This window comes from Macrobrachium nipponense, chromosome 46 (genome assembly GCF_015104395.2).
Source record: "Macrobrachium nipponense isolate FS-2020 chromosome 46, ASM1510439v2, whole genome shotgun sequence".
In the NCBI taxonomy this organism is placed as follows: domain Eukaryota; kingdom Metazoa; phylum Arthropoda; class Malacostraca; order Decapoda; family Palaemonidae; genus Macrobrachium; species Macrobrachium nipponense.
This window is the reverse complement of record NC_061106.1, coordinates 38,902,806-38,921,043: the sequence shown is the minus strand read 5'-3', so window position 1 is coordinate 38,921,043 and position 18,238 is coordinate 38,902,806. Positions and strand designations below refer to the sequence as shown.

The 18,238-nt window shown below is 38.4% G+C and overlaps 1 protein-coding gene across 1 annotated transcript in view; it reads right to left on the bottom strand.

Moving 5' to 3' along the window:
• The window catches only part of LOC135214923 (receptor-type guanylate cyclase Gyc76C-like), a 380,810-nt gene that overhangs the window by 136,740 nt on the left and 225,832 nt on the right, over window positions 1–18,238 (bottom strand). Inside the window, 3 exon segments of the mRNA XM_064249403.1 lie at window positions 2,099–2,248; window positions 4,382–4,543; window positions 5,575–6,006. Coding sequence (XP_064105473.1) covers window positions 2,099–2,248; window positions 4,382–4,543; window positions 5,575–5,979 — 717 coding nt within the window. The 5' untranslated portion in view covers window positions 5,980–6,006.

Sequence of the window (18,238 nt, the reverse complement as noted above, 5' to 3'; positions counted from 1 at the left end):
TTCAACTGATATATAATTTCCCATCGAATAGTCAAATCAGTAAGCTCAATTTATTTCTTCATTCCAATAAACACTTAATTACTTCCAATAAACACTTAGTTACTTCTCTCAGTTCATGACCACACTCATGTTACAAAAAATAAAAAATAAAAATAAAAAAATAAAGAGGATATATAAGATGGAAGACAACTATGATTATAAATGATTTAAAGCATTTATACATCTAACTACAACTGACGTTATTTTAGTTCTATTATCTGTCGACAAAGTTAAAAGCTAGATAGGTTTGTCCCTGTGACATGATCGGATAGTCACCAATTAACTTGGTTAGACTCGTAGCACGGCAAAAACAACTTCAAACTTGGAATTAGGAGAAATTATAATAGAGACTTATGAAAAACAGGATCAAAACGTATAAAATGTAAGTCTTGGTAGTCTTATTTGCTTTTGTGTGCTCTTCACTGAAGCCAGAGATCCTTTGCGAATGATTGTGTGTTTAACTTTTGGTCTACTATACATCAGTTATAGGCATTCGCAAATGGCCAAAGAACACGATATTCTGCCTCTCCACTCTGGTAGTTATTATTTCACTCCATTACGAATTGACAGATCTGTCAGTAACAAAGTGAATTTCAAAAGGCACTTCACGAATTACCATACAGACGGAGTTCCGCAATAATATATAAAAAAAAAAGACACGTCCATGTTAGCCAAACAAAGCAACGCGTTTCGCGTGGCCAACGCCAATATCCAGACCAACAACTAGCTTCATTTGCCAAAAAGCCGGCAGGCTGAGAGGACCCACCCGCACCCGCGCACACACAAACACGGTGGACTAGGAAGATCATAAAAACGCGAGCCTGCAAGGAGATAACGTTACAGATCCAAGCTGTTACGAGATCATGCCACCAGTGGCAGGGTGACGCTGAAGAAGAAAAAAAAAGTAAGAAAGCTCCGATTATCCCAAGAGCCAGTATAATCAAACCCGTAACCTGGATTGAAAAACAAATGACAGACAGAAACAAAGGGTTATCCAAGATCGGCTTCTTCTTTCTTTAGTCTTCGTGGTTACCGAATTCCAGTTTGGTCTCCGCCTGTGACCAGGAGGCTCTATCTCTTTGACAGGTGTCTCTCGTCGAGAGAGAGAGAGAGAGAGAGAGAGAGAGAGAGAGAGAGAGAGAGAGAGAGAGCTTGGGACGGAGACGTCCAGAATCTAGAGCCTGACTTAAAGAAAAACTAGAAATTATCAAAATAGGACGACAAGTTTTCTAAGATTACGTTACATAATAAGCATTATGTTTGGCGTCACATTTAACCTGAGCGGTTACTATACCAACATAAGTAATTTCACCCTTCATGAGAAAAGTTCCTCATGAGAAAAGTTATTTAAGTATTCACGACGTTGATGAGGCAGCTGGGTGTCATCCAGAACGTATCTTTATTAACTCGAATAGTGCGGAGAAGAATGGCTTATTTTTGATAGACTACTTTTCTTAAAAAAAAGGTGGAAAATAATGGCTTGTTTCCGATAGACTAATTTTCTGCATAAATAAATAAACGAAATTAAAATTAAATAAATAAATAAACTTACCATCTATATAATTTACGACGATAACTAAACTTTTCGGCATATTTATGCAGGAAAAAACCAACCCTTCTCTCCAAAACGGCATACGAGTGTGTCTGACTGGCACAAGACACCTAGACGTCTAATATGATTATTTAAACCATGGTCTATAGATTAAATGATTTAAACTAAGTTACTGAGGAAGAGAACGTACCCAACACCATTTCTACTTCGTTACCTCCAACGTAAACAAAAAAAAGAAAGAAAGAAAATAAAAAGGACTTGTAATGGCAGCAATGATAGAACATAAATGCACACAGGACCAAGAAAATTAATGTTAAATATACAAGAACAATGACCCATTATTTGAAAAAAGTTACACTGTACCCCTTTCATGAAAATAAACCCAGGAGGAAAGATAACCTAGAGTTTGGAACAACAAACATGATTCGGAGAGAGAGAGAGAGAGAGAGAGAGAGAGAGAGAGAGAGAGAGAGAGGAATCCTGAAATTCCTTGGCAAAAATACTCACGTAGGATATCATGGGGAGATTCTTTCCCTCAGCGATCGTTCCCTCGACGTAACAGGTGTGTTCAGGACCAAAGATGGCCGATACATTTTGACAGATGAGGTCTACGATGTGCATGCTTCCTGTGACCTCTGACCCGTGGGTGTCGTAAACCTGGAATAAATTGTTACAAATAAAAATAAGTATAACGCACACTGTGGATTCACAGAGCAGATATAATAAATCCAATACAAGTCGAAATGGTGTCTAGTTGTCTGCAGAAGGCAACAACGTCACATGAACATATACATCACATACTTTACAAAAGTTGTTCCTACGAGACGAAGGAGGCATCGCGGCTCCCACGACCACTTTTTATTCCTAACAACAAATCCACGCTGGCTACTCCCACTACCAGTACACGGCACTGAACATATATACCGAACTCCCCCCTCCCCCCTCTCTCCCTCCCCGCTTCCCACCCAGTGCCTTAAAAAAAAAACACCTGTACCAGGAACCAGTGGTAAGGTTCAGGCTAAAGTACAGATATGCACCTGAAATCACCACCGGGGGGCGATGACCCTTCTACTCCCGGCGGAAAGGGGGGGATTTCAGTTTTGACGTAGTCAGTTCAGTAGACGTTTTCAAGACCATTTCCTCCACGAATACAGTTTAACTGACCTTGTTCAGAATAGTCTTGGTCTCTTCACCGTAAAAGTAACTTTAGAGACAATGCACATTTTTCTAAGACAAACAGATTCCCCAGAAAAAAATTCTGTTCTGGTTTCACACCGTTAGCACGGCATGAACCGTTGGTCTTTCATCATATCATTGCATTAGACTAGTGTCGTTTCCAAAAAATAAACAACTCCTTAAATTACGCCGAGAGTGATATTCTGTCTATCAGAGATAACAAGGTCACGAGAGATTTAACTGAATAAAATTATGATTAGCAAATCAAATAATTATGGCGTTACTTGGGGTTTAATGAGTGCAACTGACTGATACGGATGAATTTTGGCTTAAAACAGCATTAAAGGATATCGGCACTCCACATAATACGACTAAGAAAGGCCTTTGTAAAGACCACCACCAAATGCGGATTGTGATATTTATGTAACCCTTTGAGCCTCAAAGGTGAAGGCATTTGCGGACTAGACCCAAAAATAAGCGTGGCTACCTGTCGTGCTAATTAATGTCATTCACCTGCTGAATTTTATCACACAAGTCCAAATTTGATTATAGAAGTCCAAAGGCTTCAAACGATATCCCAATCAACCTGTGCAAAGCCTCCAAAATTCATACAAAGGTTTCAACGGCAACGTCTGAACACTAACTATGACTAGTTTCCGATATACAGAAACATCTGGGGAAAAATATACGTAGAATCTACTGGTCACATTCACCAGATACATATGTAATTGTAAAAGCCACGATGCCCTCTGAACTGCTCGCATTCTTCGCGTTTTTTTTATACGTTTGTCACTGCAAAGCCTTGAGATCCAAGTTTACAGATAATGCCATAGATTTTTTGTATTAACTTAGGAGCATAGAAAGCCATCTACATATGAAGTTGATTATTCTGAATTATATACATTTTCCCAAGGAAATATTTTCCCGATAAAAAAAAAACTCTTGAAAAGAAATGAAATAAGTAAATTAAAAAAAAATAATAAAAATAGGGGACCTGAGTGTTCTCACTCGATAAAAGGTGCTTTCTAATTAGCCGGCTAGGCAGTGCTACAAAACTTTTGACTAAAAAGGATTCATAGAAATTTTTGTTGCTTGCTGATGCATGCCTTCTTTTTCTCACTTACCGTTTCATAAAAAATGAAAAAAGAAAAAAAATATACTACATTATAATTTTTACGGCGAAGCAATAGCAGAAATGTAAGGGATATCTAACAAAGCTACTTTCGTCTGAGACAATTTAACAAGTCGCGTGAAACAAAATCCCTCACTCTCTCTCACACACACACACACACACACACACACACACACACACACACACACACACACACACACATATATATATATTATATATATATATATATATATATATATATATATATAATTTTATCAGTTCTCCCAAAGGTCAGCATAAGGGCAGTTAAGGAGAAACAAACCGCAGTATATACCAAGAATATGTTATATATACTGGCTTAGTACGTTTTTACATTCTTCTCTTCACCCTTACCTTATAAATTAGATGGAAATGATTTTCCTCATTTACTCTCTCATCTTCTGGAATCTCACTCAAAAATATCATACACAGAAGAGGTCATAAGAATCTGACATTTGACTCACCCCGTATCTGATGATGTAACCCTGTGGCAAGAGACCCTTGGAGTTGACTTCGTCGACGGCGTAGGAGAAGGCCCCGGGAATCTTCAGACCCAACCGCTCCGAGGCCTTGCCGCGCTGGGTGGGCAGAAACCCGACGAAGATGCTGGTGTTCCTTGGGTCGTCCTGTAGGGAGTGAAAGACGCAAAAATGGCGTTGTTATCAGTGACGGAATGACCTGGATAGTTGTATGGAATCAGCAACAATTTTGTTTTTTGTATGGTGTTTTTACATTGCATGGAACCAGTGGTTATTCAGCAACGGGACCAACGGCTTTACGTGACTTCCGAACCACTTCGAGAGTGAACTCCTATCACCAGAAATGCACATATCTAACCCCTCAATGGAATGCCCGAGAATATAACTCGCGTCCACTAAGGTGGCAGGTCAAGACCATACCGATCGCGCCACTGAGGCGCTATCAGCAACAATTAACACAATTTTAATACAAAGTACGTAATGGCTGGCACTTAAAAAAAAAAGTTAGAGAGAGAGAGAGAGAGAACAAGCTATTAACAGCTAATATAACAATCATAGTCCCACAGGGAGATTCTTCTCAGTAAAATCTCACAGGATAGCTAAGACTTAATATTGCTGATGTTTTCCGCAAAACGCTTAAGAAATTTACAATTTATTTTGAAAGGTCACTCCTCAAATTCTCTCTGGGTGACCTTACTTAACCCTTGCTGACGTCGTTACTTTTTACCATTTTTCTTAACACAAATATTTAATATTTTCAATTCTACCATAGCGACCTTCAGAACGAATTAATATTTTCAATTCTACCATAGCGACCTTCAGAACGAATTAATATTTTCAATTCTACCATAGCGACCTTCAGAATGAATTAATATTTTCAATTCTACCATAGCGACCTTCAGAACGAATTAATATTTTCAATTCTACCATAGCGACCTTCAGAACGAATTAATATTTTCAATTCTACCATAGCGACCTTCAGAACGAATTAATATTTTCAATTCTACCATAGCGACCTTCAGAATGAACCTTAATATTTTCAAATTTAATTCTAACCATAGCGACCTTCAGAACGAGTTAATATTTTCAATTCTACCATAGCGACTTTCAGAACGAATTAATATTTTCAATTCTACCATAGCGACCTTCAGAACGAACGAATGAAGGCACCGAGTTACCTCGTATCTTGGCCAAATCTTGGCCTTTTTCCCGCTGCAAGTGTCCCAGTCGACGTCCCAGTCATAGGGACCCTCGCCGCCGCCGCCGCCACCGGCAGCAGGGGCAGGGGCAGTGACAGAGGGAGTAGTGTGCGACGGATGACTGGGGAGGACGTCGTAGGCCAAGGAAGGCAAATCCGACGAGGGGATGGTGTAGTTCTCGCCGCCAGAAGCCGCCACCTGGGGTGTCAGGGGGAGCAGCAGGAGGAGGACCATCGTCGCCGACAGCCACAGCGCTCGCGAGAACTGCCAGCAGCTGTGTAATGGCTTCTTGGAGGCCGCGCTCGAGGACGAGGACGAGGAGGAGAGGGAACCGCCGCTGTCCCAACACCACATCCGCCACCAGAAACTGCCTAATCTCTTCATCTTCTCGCTGTCCCGCTGCTGCTGGATCTGCAAAATAATAATAATAATAATAATAATAATAATAATATCCTTTATTTCAGCTCAGGGCCATATACATGGAATATACAAAATACAGACAGTAACATACACAATCTAGATACATGAGACATGATAATAAAAAATGAATAATCGGCACTTATCCACAAAATAGCTGAGGTAGCATAAAAGATAGTAATCATAATACTGGTAATAACAGTAATAATATTGGTGAGAAAAACAAAAAAACAATGGAAAACAAAAGTTAAGACTATCTTAGTTTCACCAGAACACTGAGCTAATGAACAACTCTCCTTGGGCTGGCTCGAATGATTAGGTATTGTTACGTGGTTAAGGAACCAGTTGGTCCATCTAGCAAAGGGACCTACAGTTTATTGTGGAATACGAACCATATTATATCGAGAAATGAATTTCTATCACCAGAAATAAATTCCTGTGATTCCGCGTTGGCAGAGCCGAGAAATCGAACTTCAGACCACTGGATTGGTAGGCGAGCGCGAAAACCACTCGTCCAACGAGGATCTATATAATAATTGATAGCAAGTCCGCCTTTGAATATCCATTGACCACTTGCATTGTAAGTTAATAATTCCAACAAAAATGTATATAAGACAAAAGTCTTCGTGTCGTGAAGTCAATCCCAAAGTTACACGTTTAGAGGACGTCATTAGAAAACCACTTCGGTGTTCTACTTCATCCTTTTGTAGCGCGTTTGTTTCTATCGATCATCCTTGTCAATTTCTCTCCGTCCAAATAGTCATTTCCTCGATCTTTTTATCTATTATTTCCTCCATCCTTTTTATGTTGTCACCCATACATATATATATACACACAGACACACTTGAGCCAATCCTGCAAGATTTTATCATTTTCTTAAGCCGATCTCTTGACGAAGCTCCCCTTTAACCCAGACATCATCAGCAGCAAGATGCGTCTATAGGGACAAAGGATGCATAGGAAAGAAACAGAAACTTGAGGAAAATCAAGAAAGCGAGCAACCAACTGGGGCTTAATCTTCAGAGAGAGAGAGAGAGAGAGAGAGAGAGAGAGAGAGAGAGAGAGAGAGAGAGAGAGAGAGCTTACCTAATCACAGAAAACGCAATTAGCGAAGGATTTCCAATGCCCCAAGGTAAATTGAAAAATACGACTCGGAAGCCGAATAGAAATTAGAAAAATGTCAATCTGGGTGAGTGTAAGCTCCAGTAATAAGGTGCATATCCGAAGATTCAATGTAGAAGGGAAGAAATAACTTGAAAATTTGCACTTTAATTTTATTAAACAAATTTAAAGCCTTGGTAAATAAATCGTAAATTACAAGAGAAGATATTTCCAAAACATACCATCAAAATGTACGAAATAACTTCAAGGTTACTGGGCAAAATACACAAGGCAAAAGATGAAGAAAACAGACGGAAGTATGTACTCAGGGAGAGGCAGCCCAATGGGATTAAAGTATAATTGGGTATCTCATCAAAGCTTACATGGCAAACTAATCTAACTTTTCGAGAAGATGGCTTTCTTCGTCATACTGATTTCGAAAAGGGTAATCATGGCATGAAGAGTATAAATGAAAAAGTTCTTCAAGTTGTTTAGAAAATGTACTTTATGGAATTTTTCCCCAATGCAAGAGAGGAGGGACTATCGTGATTAAAAGGATGGTGGGTTTTGTTATAATTCATCATTCACAGTATAATCTAAGGGTCTTGATTCTTAGATGATCAAGGATATCAAAACCTCCACCAGAAATTACAAACACTGTTTCCTTCATATTTAAATCCACTCATTTTGTTCATCACAGTGAATCCCATTGTTTTCGTTTTCGTTTCAACCATCAAGGAGGATTCTTCTTGGTGAAATCTCACAGTAAATCTAGATTCCATACTACTCAAGATTTTAGCAGGATGCTTACGAAGTTCCCGACTTATTTTGGAAGCTCATTTTTCAAATTCTCTGGGTAAACTTACTTAGACTCTAGATGACGCCGTTCCAATGACTATTTTTCTTTAAGTCAAACAGTTTTTAGTTCTCAAAAGTTTCAGGGACCCTCACAACAGCCGTCTCTCTTCCTTAGCCTCTCTTTTTCCTTCAAATCTCCTCTCTGGTCCTTACAACGTTCTTTCTTATCTGACTTTATAATAACGTTAATTTACCACCCGACCTTTGACTCAAATATGCAAAACACGGCCAAGTTTAACATTTCAAGAGAAAACTAGAAAAAATGAAAACTTTTCAACTTCCTTTTTTCGCGCAAAACTCCGCTCTTAGCCAAGCAGTATTTTGAGCAGCATACCGTATGCTTAAAATGTGACAAGTTTTGTCAAAACTGCTCTTATGAAAGAAGTCTTCAAAGCCTGGCCATGGAAAGTCACTTTATGAAATAACTTCCCTAATTTCGTGGCGCATGGTTCCAAAACATAAAGGAAGACCACATTGTTCATATTTGCCAATGTCCTCGGAAATCACGGTTGTCTTATCGTTAGCGACCTTGTTATTCAATTGATTTAATTCTTGAATAGAAGCGACTCTAATGTTCAGATAATCAATACTTAAATGTTGCTTTTGACAGGTGGTCAGTGACTAAATAATGAATTATTTCACATACTAATTTTAAGAGCTGGAATCACCACAACTGCTCCAGATATCACTATTGAAAGCTGGTGTAGACCAAACTGTTTTAGACGTTGCAATCGCAACACTCACAACTATTTAGTAGACGTTACTATCGCCATCAAGAGAGCTGATAGTTTAACCCATATAGACAACGTTGTCGAGCGCTGGTATAATCCAAACTACCTTAGACGCTCCAGTATAAAACTGATCTAACTCAACTACTTTAGACACTGCTATCAAGATCTGATACAATCAAACAACTACAAATACTGCTACCAAGAGTTCCGTTTCTTAATATACTACTTCTTATGGCAGGGATAGTATTCTTCAGTGAAAATGTACAGCGGTATGAGGTAAACCTTATGCAATAAGTGACACATGTCAGATCTCTCTCTCTCTCTCTCTCTCTCTCTCTCTCTCTCTCTCTCTCTCTCTCTCTCAATGCTTTTTCAGTCTATTCTAATACCACACACCCAGGATAAGTTAATCACTCCAGCGGACAACTTTTCATTCCATTTACTGGTAACAAAAGACTCGTTGGAGACAAATGCATAAAATTTAACAAAATCACAGATGAAAATTAAAACATTCACAACTTTCTTCATATGCATGATATACAAATAAAGAAAAAAACGCAAGAAATAAAAGAAATATATATTCGAGATTACTCCCTGGATCTCAAGCTTCAATCTGGTGACCGACTGAGTTCGAGGGGACAGACAACCTTTCCTTTCTGCCAGACTCATCCCTTCGTCCTTGAGGGCAGGGAGAGAACAAATACCAAATCTAAATGTACCCAACAGCAGCTGCAACTGCCCTCAGAAAAAGAAGAAGAAGAAGAAGAAGAAGAAGAAGAAGAAGAAGAAGAAGAAGAAATCTCCCCAGAAAACGGCCAACACAGAGCAGCGACGAAGACGACGTCGTCGATGGAGCGGAGTCGACATTCGATATTAGAGGAATTTCTGTCAACCGATACACCCCGAATCTCAAAGCCTACACTTGAGAACGCTTAACGCCTAAATGGAGGCGATGGCAACATTCGCACATACACATACATACATGCATACATACACGCAAAGACCAGAGTAAAAGATATACGCGTGATGAAATTTTCTGGGATGCTAAGTTAGCATATTAGTTTCATCAGACCACTAAGCTGATTAACAGCTCTCCTGGGGTTGGCCCGAAGGATTAGATATTTTTACGTGGGCAGGAATCAATTGGGTAACTCAAAACGGGACCTACAGCAGTTTACTATTTTTTGGAAAAAAAAACGCGCGTACACACACACGCACTATAAAATCTGAATACTTTGGATGCAATGCTATACAGATGTAAGTATTCAAACTCTCTCTCTCTCTCTCTCTCTCTCTCTCTCTCTCTCTCTCTCTCTCTTCATCTATATATATATATATATATATATATATATATATATATATATATATCACCCTGACTAAATTCTAATATTCTTAACTCTTATCTGTGTATCATTACATCCCAACTGAATGGTAAATGTAACATTACATCCAAAATCAATAGTTTGTGCATCATTACATCCCAACTGAATGGTAAATGTACCATTACATCCCAACTGAATGGTAAATGTACCATTACATCCCAAATGAATGGTAAATGTATCATTACATCCCAACTGAAAGGTGAATGTATCATTACATCCCAACTGAATGGTAAATGTATCATTACAACCAAACTGAATAGAACTATACTTTTTTTTTGCTTAAGGAAATTTCGGATTGCCCCACAATATCATGAAACTGTTCTTTTACCTAATAGCTCCTCTGCATTATACTTCCCTATTATTCTTTAATTTCACTATAAAAAAAAAACTTCTAAATCGTATTTGCTGAAAAGTATAGTTTTCACAGGAACCCTCACGAAGCTACAGGCCAAATAGGAAACAAAGTTACTGTCAGCATTCGAAAGATGACACTAGAGCGACCGAACAAAGCTGGGCATAACTCGCTCATCTGCTTAAGTGGCAGCTGTCGCGTCTTGAATGCCGATGAAGCCATGAAGTTAATAAATACAGTTAATGTAATGAGAAGAAGAAGAAGAAGAAGAAGAAGAAGAAGAAGAAGAAGAAGAAGAAGAAGAAGAAAACATCCAGCAAAAAACACCATATGGGTAAACGGTTTTATTTTCTTCCATCCCGAAAAATAAAACTAAATGACCAACATATCACCAAGAATAAAACAATGCGATAACGCAAAGTCCCTTTTTTTTTTCCCTTTTTTTTTTCCCGGTACGTTAGGGAAGAGACCCAATAGAGAAGGAGGAAGAGACAGATGACGAAGATAAAAGAACGACGAATGCATGACACACCATTCAGGTAAACATCGGGAGGTGACGAGTGCCTGGAAGAACACATCCTGTTGACAGAAGGCATGCCACACTCTGCTGACTTTCGAACCCGAAAAAGCAGCAGGATGTAGTGTTAGATGAAACAGGAGAGCTGAGAGGAGAGAGCACCAGGAGTTTCTTAGAATTGAAATCAGGAGAGAGAGAGAGAGAGAGAGAGAGAGAGATGAAATGGAAAAGGGGGAGAGAGAGAGAGAGAGAGAGAGAGAGAGAGAGAGAGAGCAGCAGCAGGAGTTCTAGATGAATCAGGCGAGAGAGAGAGAGAGAGAGAGAGACGACGAAGAGAGTCGAAGAGAGAGAGAGAGAGATATTCGCACGCAAAATGGAAGGGAAGGGATTTCCACATAAAGCTCTGGAGTTAACATGTAAAAAGAAAAAAAAAAGTTGGAGAAAAATCTTATCAAAAGAAAGACGGATGAAATGCGTTGGGATGGAAAGATTAGAAGCGGGTAATATGAAGAAAATCTTACGAAAGGAAGATAAGGAGATAACGGAGGAACTTTCGGGTCAATTCCAACGGACAGTGAAAAAAAAATAAGACAAGAATACGAACGGAAATTGAGAACCCCAAAATGAAAAAGAAATGTCGGAGACAATTACACAGAACGCATTCACAGTATAAAAAATAAATGATTAATTCATGGAGATGGAATTTTGCGAGTCAAGAGGATAAACTGAAATTAAAATTAAGTCTGACACATAACCAAATAAGCGAAAATGAAAGAGGGGCATTGAAATGAAAATAAACAAAAGTGAACAACAAAACGAGAAGAAACTTGAAGGAATAAAAGAAGAAAATTATTAGGATCGTGACAGCTTTAAATATAAAACCAAAAAAGATAATCTCCTTACGAAAGCTCTGCCATTTTAAACAAAAGGGGAAAGAAAAAATGTAAAGAAGAAAGAAGACGTACCCGCCACAAAAGGAAATCATCAAACATGAGCATTTACCAACAATCGCCCGGAGGCAACACAAAGCAGCTCAGGAAAGATGACGCAATTTCTAGAAAGTCGTATAAGACGTCTTTTATAATCGTTTCCTGGTGAAATGCAACGCGGAATAATCTAAAAAGAATCTTGCATTGCAACGCGAAATAACCTGAAAATAATCTTGCATTGCAACGCAAAATAACCCGAAGAGATACTTGCAATGCAATGCGAAGTAACCTGAAACGAATCTTGCAATGCAACGCGAAATAACATGAAATTAATCTTGCAATGCAACGCGAAATAACCTGAAGAGAATCTTGTAATGCAACGCAAAATAACCTGAAATGATTCTTGCAATGCAACGCAAAATAACCTGAAATGATTCTTGCAATGCAACGCAAAATAACCTGAAATGAATCTTGCAATGCAACGCGAAATAACCAGAAGAGAATCTTGCAATGCAACGCGAAATAACCTGAAAAGAATCTTGCAATGCAACGCGGAATAATCTGAAGAGAATCTTGCAATGCAACGCGAAATAGCCTGAAAAGAATCTTGCAATGCAACGCGAAATAACCTGAAAAGAATCTTGCAATGCAACGCAAAATAACCTGAAGAGAATCTTGCAATGCAACGCGAAATATCCTGAAAAGAATCTTGCAATGCAACGCGGAATATCCTGAAAAGAATCTTGCAATGCAACGCAGAATAACCTCAAGAGAATCTTGCAATGCAACTCGGCATAACCTCAAGAGAATCTTGCAATGCAACGCGGAATAACCTGAAAGGAATCTTGCAATGCAACGCGAAATGACCTAAAATGAATCTACCGCATAAACAGAAAGAAAATCGGCATTTGCTGAAGCTGAAAACATAAATCCTATACACAAAAGTTGGCCGAATAAAAAAAGAGGCAGGGGTCTGTATTTTAAATGTCTCCTCATCAGTTGGAGTTAGAAAATGACTCGACTTTCATAATAAAACAAAAACTCACGAGTTCTCAGTTGAGGGCATATCTTCGCCAAAGCACACAATCGCCATCACCAACCGAATTTAGCTATGAAGTTTTAACAGCTACAATTCAAACAGATCACCACAGGCTACACGGTTTCCATACGGACAGTCGTCAAATTTTCGTGCAATGTATCAAAAGCTGATGTATGGGTTTCACTCAATTTGCGCTTTCACCAAGTATTACCAAAATTCGTTAAATCCTTCGAGATTATAGATTATATACATGTAATATATATATATATATATATATATATATATATATATATATATATATATATATATATATATATAAATGAACAACCACCACGATCATACAAAACCTTTCCAATCACAATCGTTGTTTGGACTGTTCGCTAATCCTCTTTTAAATTGAGGAGAGAGAGAGAGAGAGAGAGAGAAGAGAGAGAGAGACGAGAGAGAGAGAGGAGAGAGAAGAGAGAGAGAGAGAGAGAGAGAGAGAGAGAGAGAGAACAACAATGGAATTTAATAGACGTCCTTCGCTCGCCATGAACCACATGCAAATGGCAAAACATAAATCGGAGCTTGTGAAACTAGGGAGCGGGATAAATCTAATTGCAGTGTACGTTCCATGTTAATTAGATTTTTTTTCCCTAACTACAGCGCAGATTCAGTCACTTTGCATATATACCAGATGAAGACGACAAAGCTTTAGGATAATGTAATAGAATAGAACAGAACATAGAATTTAAGCCACTGGCCAAGCGCTGAAACGGAAACTGACAGCAAAAAAAAAAAAAAAAAAAAAAAAAAAAAAGTGTAACGGGAGGAAAACCTCAAAGCAGTTGCACCATGAATTAACTGTTAAGAGAGGGTGGAAAATAGGATGGAAGAAAGGGTATTATGAACAGAGGTACAGTAAAAGGAATGATAGGGGGTTGCAGCTAGGGGCCGAAGGGACGCTGCAAAGAACCTTAAGTAATGCCTATACAATGCACCTCATGAAGTGTACTGACGGGACTAACGGAGTATATAAGACAATATAATTACTGATCTTTTCAAGAGAATCCTCCACTTTCTGAACCTTCTCATCTGAACAGTACTTCGCTCAAGTCATGACTTCATCACGGTAAGACTCGCCGAGTTCCTAATCTTCTTATGCACGAGCTCAGAGGCTTACGGGTAACTTTATGGAAGGTGTCCTCATTCTCGTTCCAAGCCTCTAGAACGTAGATCTGCAACCCACAGAAGGCCACTCTTTGAGCAGGATTATCCTGTGTATGTTCCCAAGAGGTTTTTCTGAGAGGGTATGGCCTTCGCACTACCTCAGTGGTAGATAGCAGTGATACGCAGAGCATTGCTTTACACATTACAGATAACATATTTCCCTTATCGCTAGGTTTGGTAACTTCAGAGTGACATCTATGAATCAGCGCTATAAGCCACCCACTGTTTGCCCTCAGTGTGAAGATTGTGAACCCAAAATAGAACCGATTTCACAGAACTTTGGTCGTTCTGGTCGACGCTTTGGCACTCCTTCACGTCACTCAGGTTCTAGAACTCTTCGCCTTCTGTTCCAATATTCTGATCTCCCAATGCCCCGAAAGGCCAAAATCTACTAGAGAATACTAGTAGTGTACTGTGCTTTCCCTCTTGCAGGGTATAACCATGACAATAACACCAAATTCTCTCTCTCTCTCTCTCTCTCTCTCTCTCTCTCTCTCTCTCTCTCTCTCTCTCAGCTACACGATATGAGGGATCCACGTTGCTATGCAAGTAAAGGGTAATTTGGATGAATGATTAGACCAAAGGCTCTAAGCTGCCCCGTTGGATAAGATAACGACCGAATGAGTTTGAGGTTCAGCTTTCCTGACAAATCTTTTTTATTTATTTATTTATTTCTTAAACACAAATCTGATCCAACAAATAACTGACGCATTCGACTGGTTAAGGCCACACCTTGGAAATATATATATATTATATATATATATATATATATATATATATAATTATATATATATATATATATATATATATATATAAATATATATATATATATATATATCCTATTTAAATCATAATTACTGTTCATGCGTACATGATGGAAGACGAATTTGCTACTTGAAACTAGGGAATGAAATTTTGAGAAAAATAATAAAAGACATGAGTTTAGAAAAATAGTCGCTTAACAGCTAAAGGAAAATGAATAGATCAATTAATCTCCTGCCTTGATCACAGATAACTCAACCTAAAAACTATCCTAGATATATAGATACAAACAACATGCAATAAACTTCATTTCACATTAGGGCTTACATAATATTTAGTTTCGCTTGTTGTCAAGAAATCACCACAGATTTTTAAAAGAAAGCATGAAATGGAAATTAAACTCAAGAATTCTGGCCACTGAAGAATAATTTTTAGGAAGTTTGATGTCCATCAGACCTAACAATTGAGAACAAGGACATGCAGCACGAGGAAGAAAAACGAGTTATAAGAACTGAACAAAGGAAATAAAAATATTTCATTACCCTCAACCAAATAACACTTTAGAAAACAACACCTAAACACACACACACACAAAAGTTCCATATTGTTAAGAAGAAGAAGAAGAAGAAGAAGAAGAAGAAGAAGAAGCGACGACCCACATACACATGCAAATGCCTACAAATTGTCGAATAAGAAATCGGCATTAGCATAAAAAAAACTGTAGCCATCTTTCCTGGCTGGTTTTACAACTCTCATGGGAATAAAGGACTGAATATTTCAAGTCCTTATCCATTTCGACCGCGCTGCCGATTCTGTGGTATCTCCAGACATTTGACGGGGATGATGACGGTACGGTTGGAGATAGGAAAGATGCCAAAGTTCTTCTTAAGGCGATTATCGCTTGAGGGGCTCAGGAATTAGCTGACACTTCTTATTTAACTTAGCAACTGAATATCTTCATACAGATGCAAGCGAGTGCCATTGCTCACTCAAAACATGATACGAAAATCAAAATGGAAAGAGAGAGAGAGAGAGAGAGAGAGAGAGAAGAGAGAGAGAGAGATGAGCTGGAAGACGAGAGAAAGAAATTCCAAGTCTGGCGGTAGAGGGAAAGAAGCATACACCGAGCCCAGAAATCTGACAGTTATGGATTTCCCAAATAATAGACACCAGGTGCTGTGGCCTCCTGGTAAATGTATAAACAGGCGGAGAAAGAAGATATTATAAGAGACCCTTGAAGGCTAAATTCATACCTGTCACAAGAGCGCCAAGGCCAACTTCAAACGTCACGAAGATACGTCAAAATATAGCATTTTTTTCTTATTTTAAATTCTTACAATTGGCAACTTGGTACGCGACATCACGCCAAAACAAACAAGAAGTCATACACCGATAGAGGATAATGGTTGACTAACGAGTCAAAAACTTTGGCCTACCATTCTTGGATACAATCGGTTGATTATTTGTTCCTTAGAGAGTTCGAATCAATTACAAAAAACAAATGTTCTCAATTATCTTCCCTTTTGGTTTTAGTAAATGTATGCAACTAGAGGTCAAAAACGTAAAATGTTTTACTTAAAAATCTGGAGGCCGCTGCGAGAGGTTCTAAAACATCGCCCAATCAACTTGCCAAGTTACGAGACAACAGGCAGACTTTGCTTTCCTCTTGAGAGGGCAAGGAAGCCCAATACGCGACTGCGCACGAAAAAGAAGGTAGAGACTGAGGTCTTCAAAGGACCTGAAACTTCAAGTAAAAAAAAAAAAGTTACCAACGACGTCAAATAAAGAAAATATATATACATATATATCAGACCCTTCCGACAGACGCAAACTACTATATTCACACGGTCTCCAATCTCAAACTTCTGCTTTTAAAGGCTTCTGAAACTCCAACTTTTCAATCAAGTCCCAAGACGAAGATGGCCCCGTCCTCGATATGAGACTTCAGAAATGCTATGGGAAATAATGTTTGACAATAATTACTGAGACCTTTGCAAGTATTCATCAGCAGGATATAGTACATTGTACCAATAATTCTGTACCATTGCAAATAAAGATAACTTTCCTTTCCGGTAATATCTACAAATACCGCCATTTACGCCAGTCATTACACTGTTAAGCATCTCATCTTAATTATTGCCGTTATGGGTACATTTAATCAGACTAAGCTATTGTAATGGAAACTGTGTTCCTTTACAGCACGAGGCAAAAGATGGGATAAATCTAAATTTACTTAATCTTTACTTACATGCATTAACATTCACGAAGGATTGAACTTGAACAGTAATGGGTATGATTTGCATACCGTACATGATATAACTAAAGGGCATTTGTGGCATAATTTAATGTGTGTGTCACAACGTCTGATTGCACGAGTACGCAAGAGACACTTCTATAATATGAACCATTATTTAAGATATTCCGATACACGCAACGTAAAAAATAAAAGTGTCATAATCCTCCTCACATGCTAATCGTTTGAATCCGAGAATGATACATGACATCTATGTCGAGGAATACATGGTAGCCTTGCATTTGTATGTGCTACATAATATAATATATGGAATGTTATTCCATATATAAAAAACTAAAACTATGATTAATTAAAACCAGTGACCCAAGAGATCAACCAGTTTGCTTCCAGGAATGTGATCAGACCAGATATGATAAAGTAGGCTAAGATGACGTGTTGTAATCAGTCAGTGTCTAGTTGCCGTCATCTGTGGTCATTCATTTGTTTTGCAAATGGTAGTCCAAGCTTCTTGCTTGAGACAACCACAGTGACCTATAACTCAAACGGCCTACGTGACTTGTAATCTATGTCATCTGTGTGTATGTTCGTATGTTCGAGCTACTGTCTGCTTCCTAACCAGATTGTAAGGCAGAATTCAATCAGCCATCATCATTAGAAGACCTGTCCAATTTTATCTGATCTTCATCATGTAGTCTCAGAGAATAGAGATATATTTGTACTCTGTGTTTTTTACTAGAAACCTCACATTAGAAAGAAGATACCGAATGAACTTAAAAACTATCATCATGAGTTGAAACATCTCCGTCGTCATAACCAAAGAAGATACTGACTTCGTAAATTATCATCGAAGTCCAAGACACTCCAATGAGTATGGAAAGTCATAACCAACCGACCTTAGCGTAAAATTATCGCAGGTCTAAATAACCTCACAGGGCGCCTTATTATACAAAGGCATCAGCCCTATACATTTGTTTGTATCCTAGCTATATTTTCACATTCGTGGTGTGTAAAAGTTCCAGTGGAAGTGAGGGTTTTATCGTGAGACTTAACGTAAAATAGTATTTTATTATCCAAACTTAAAATTTCTAA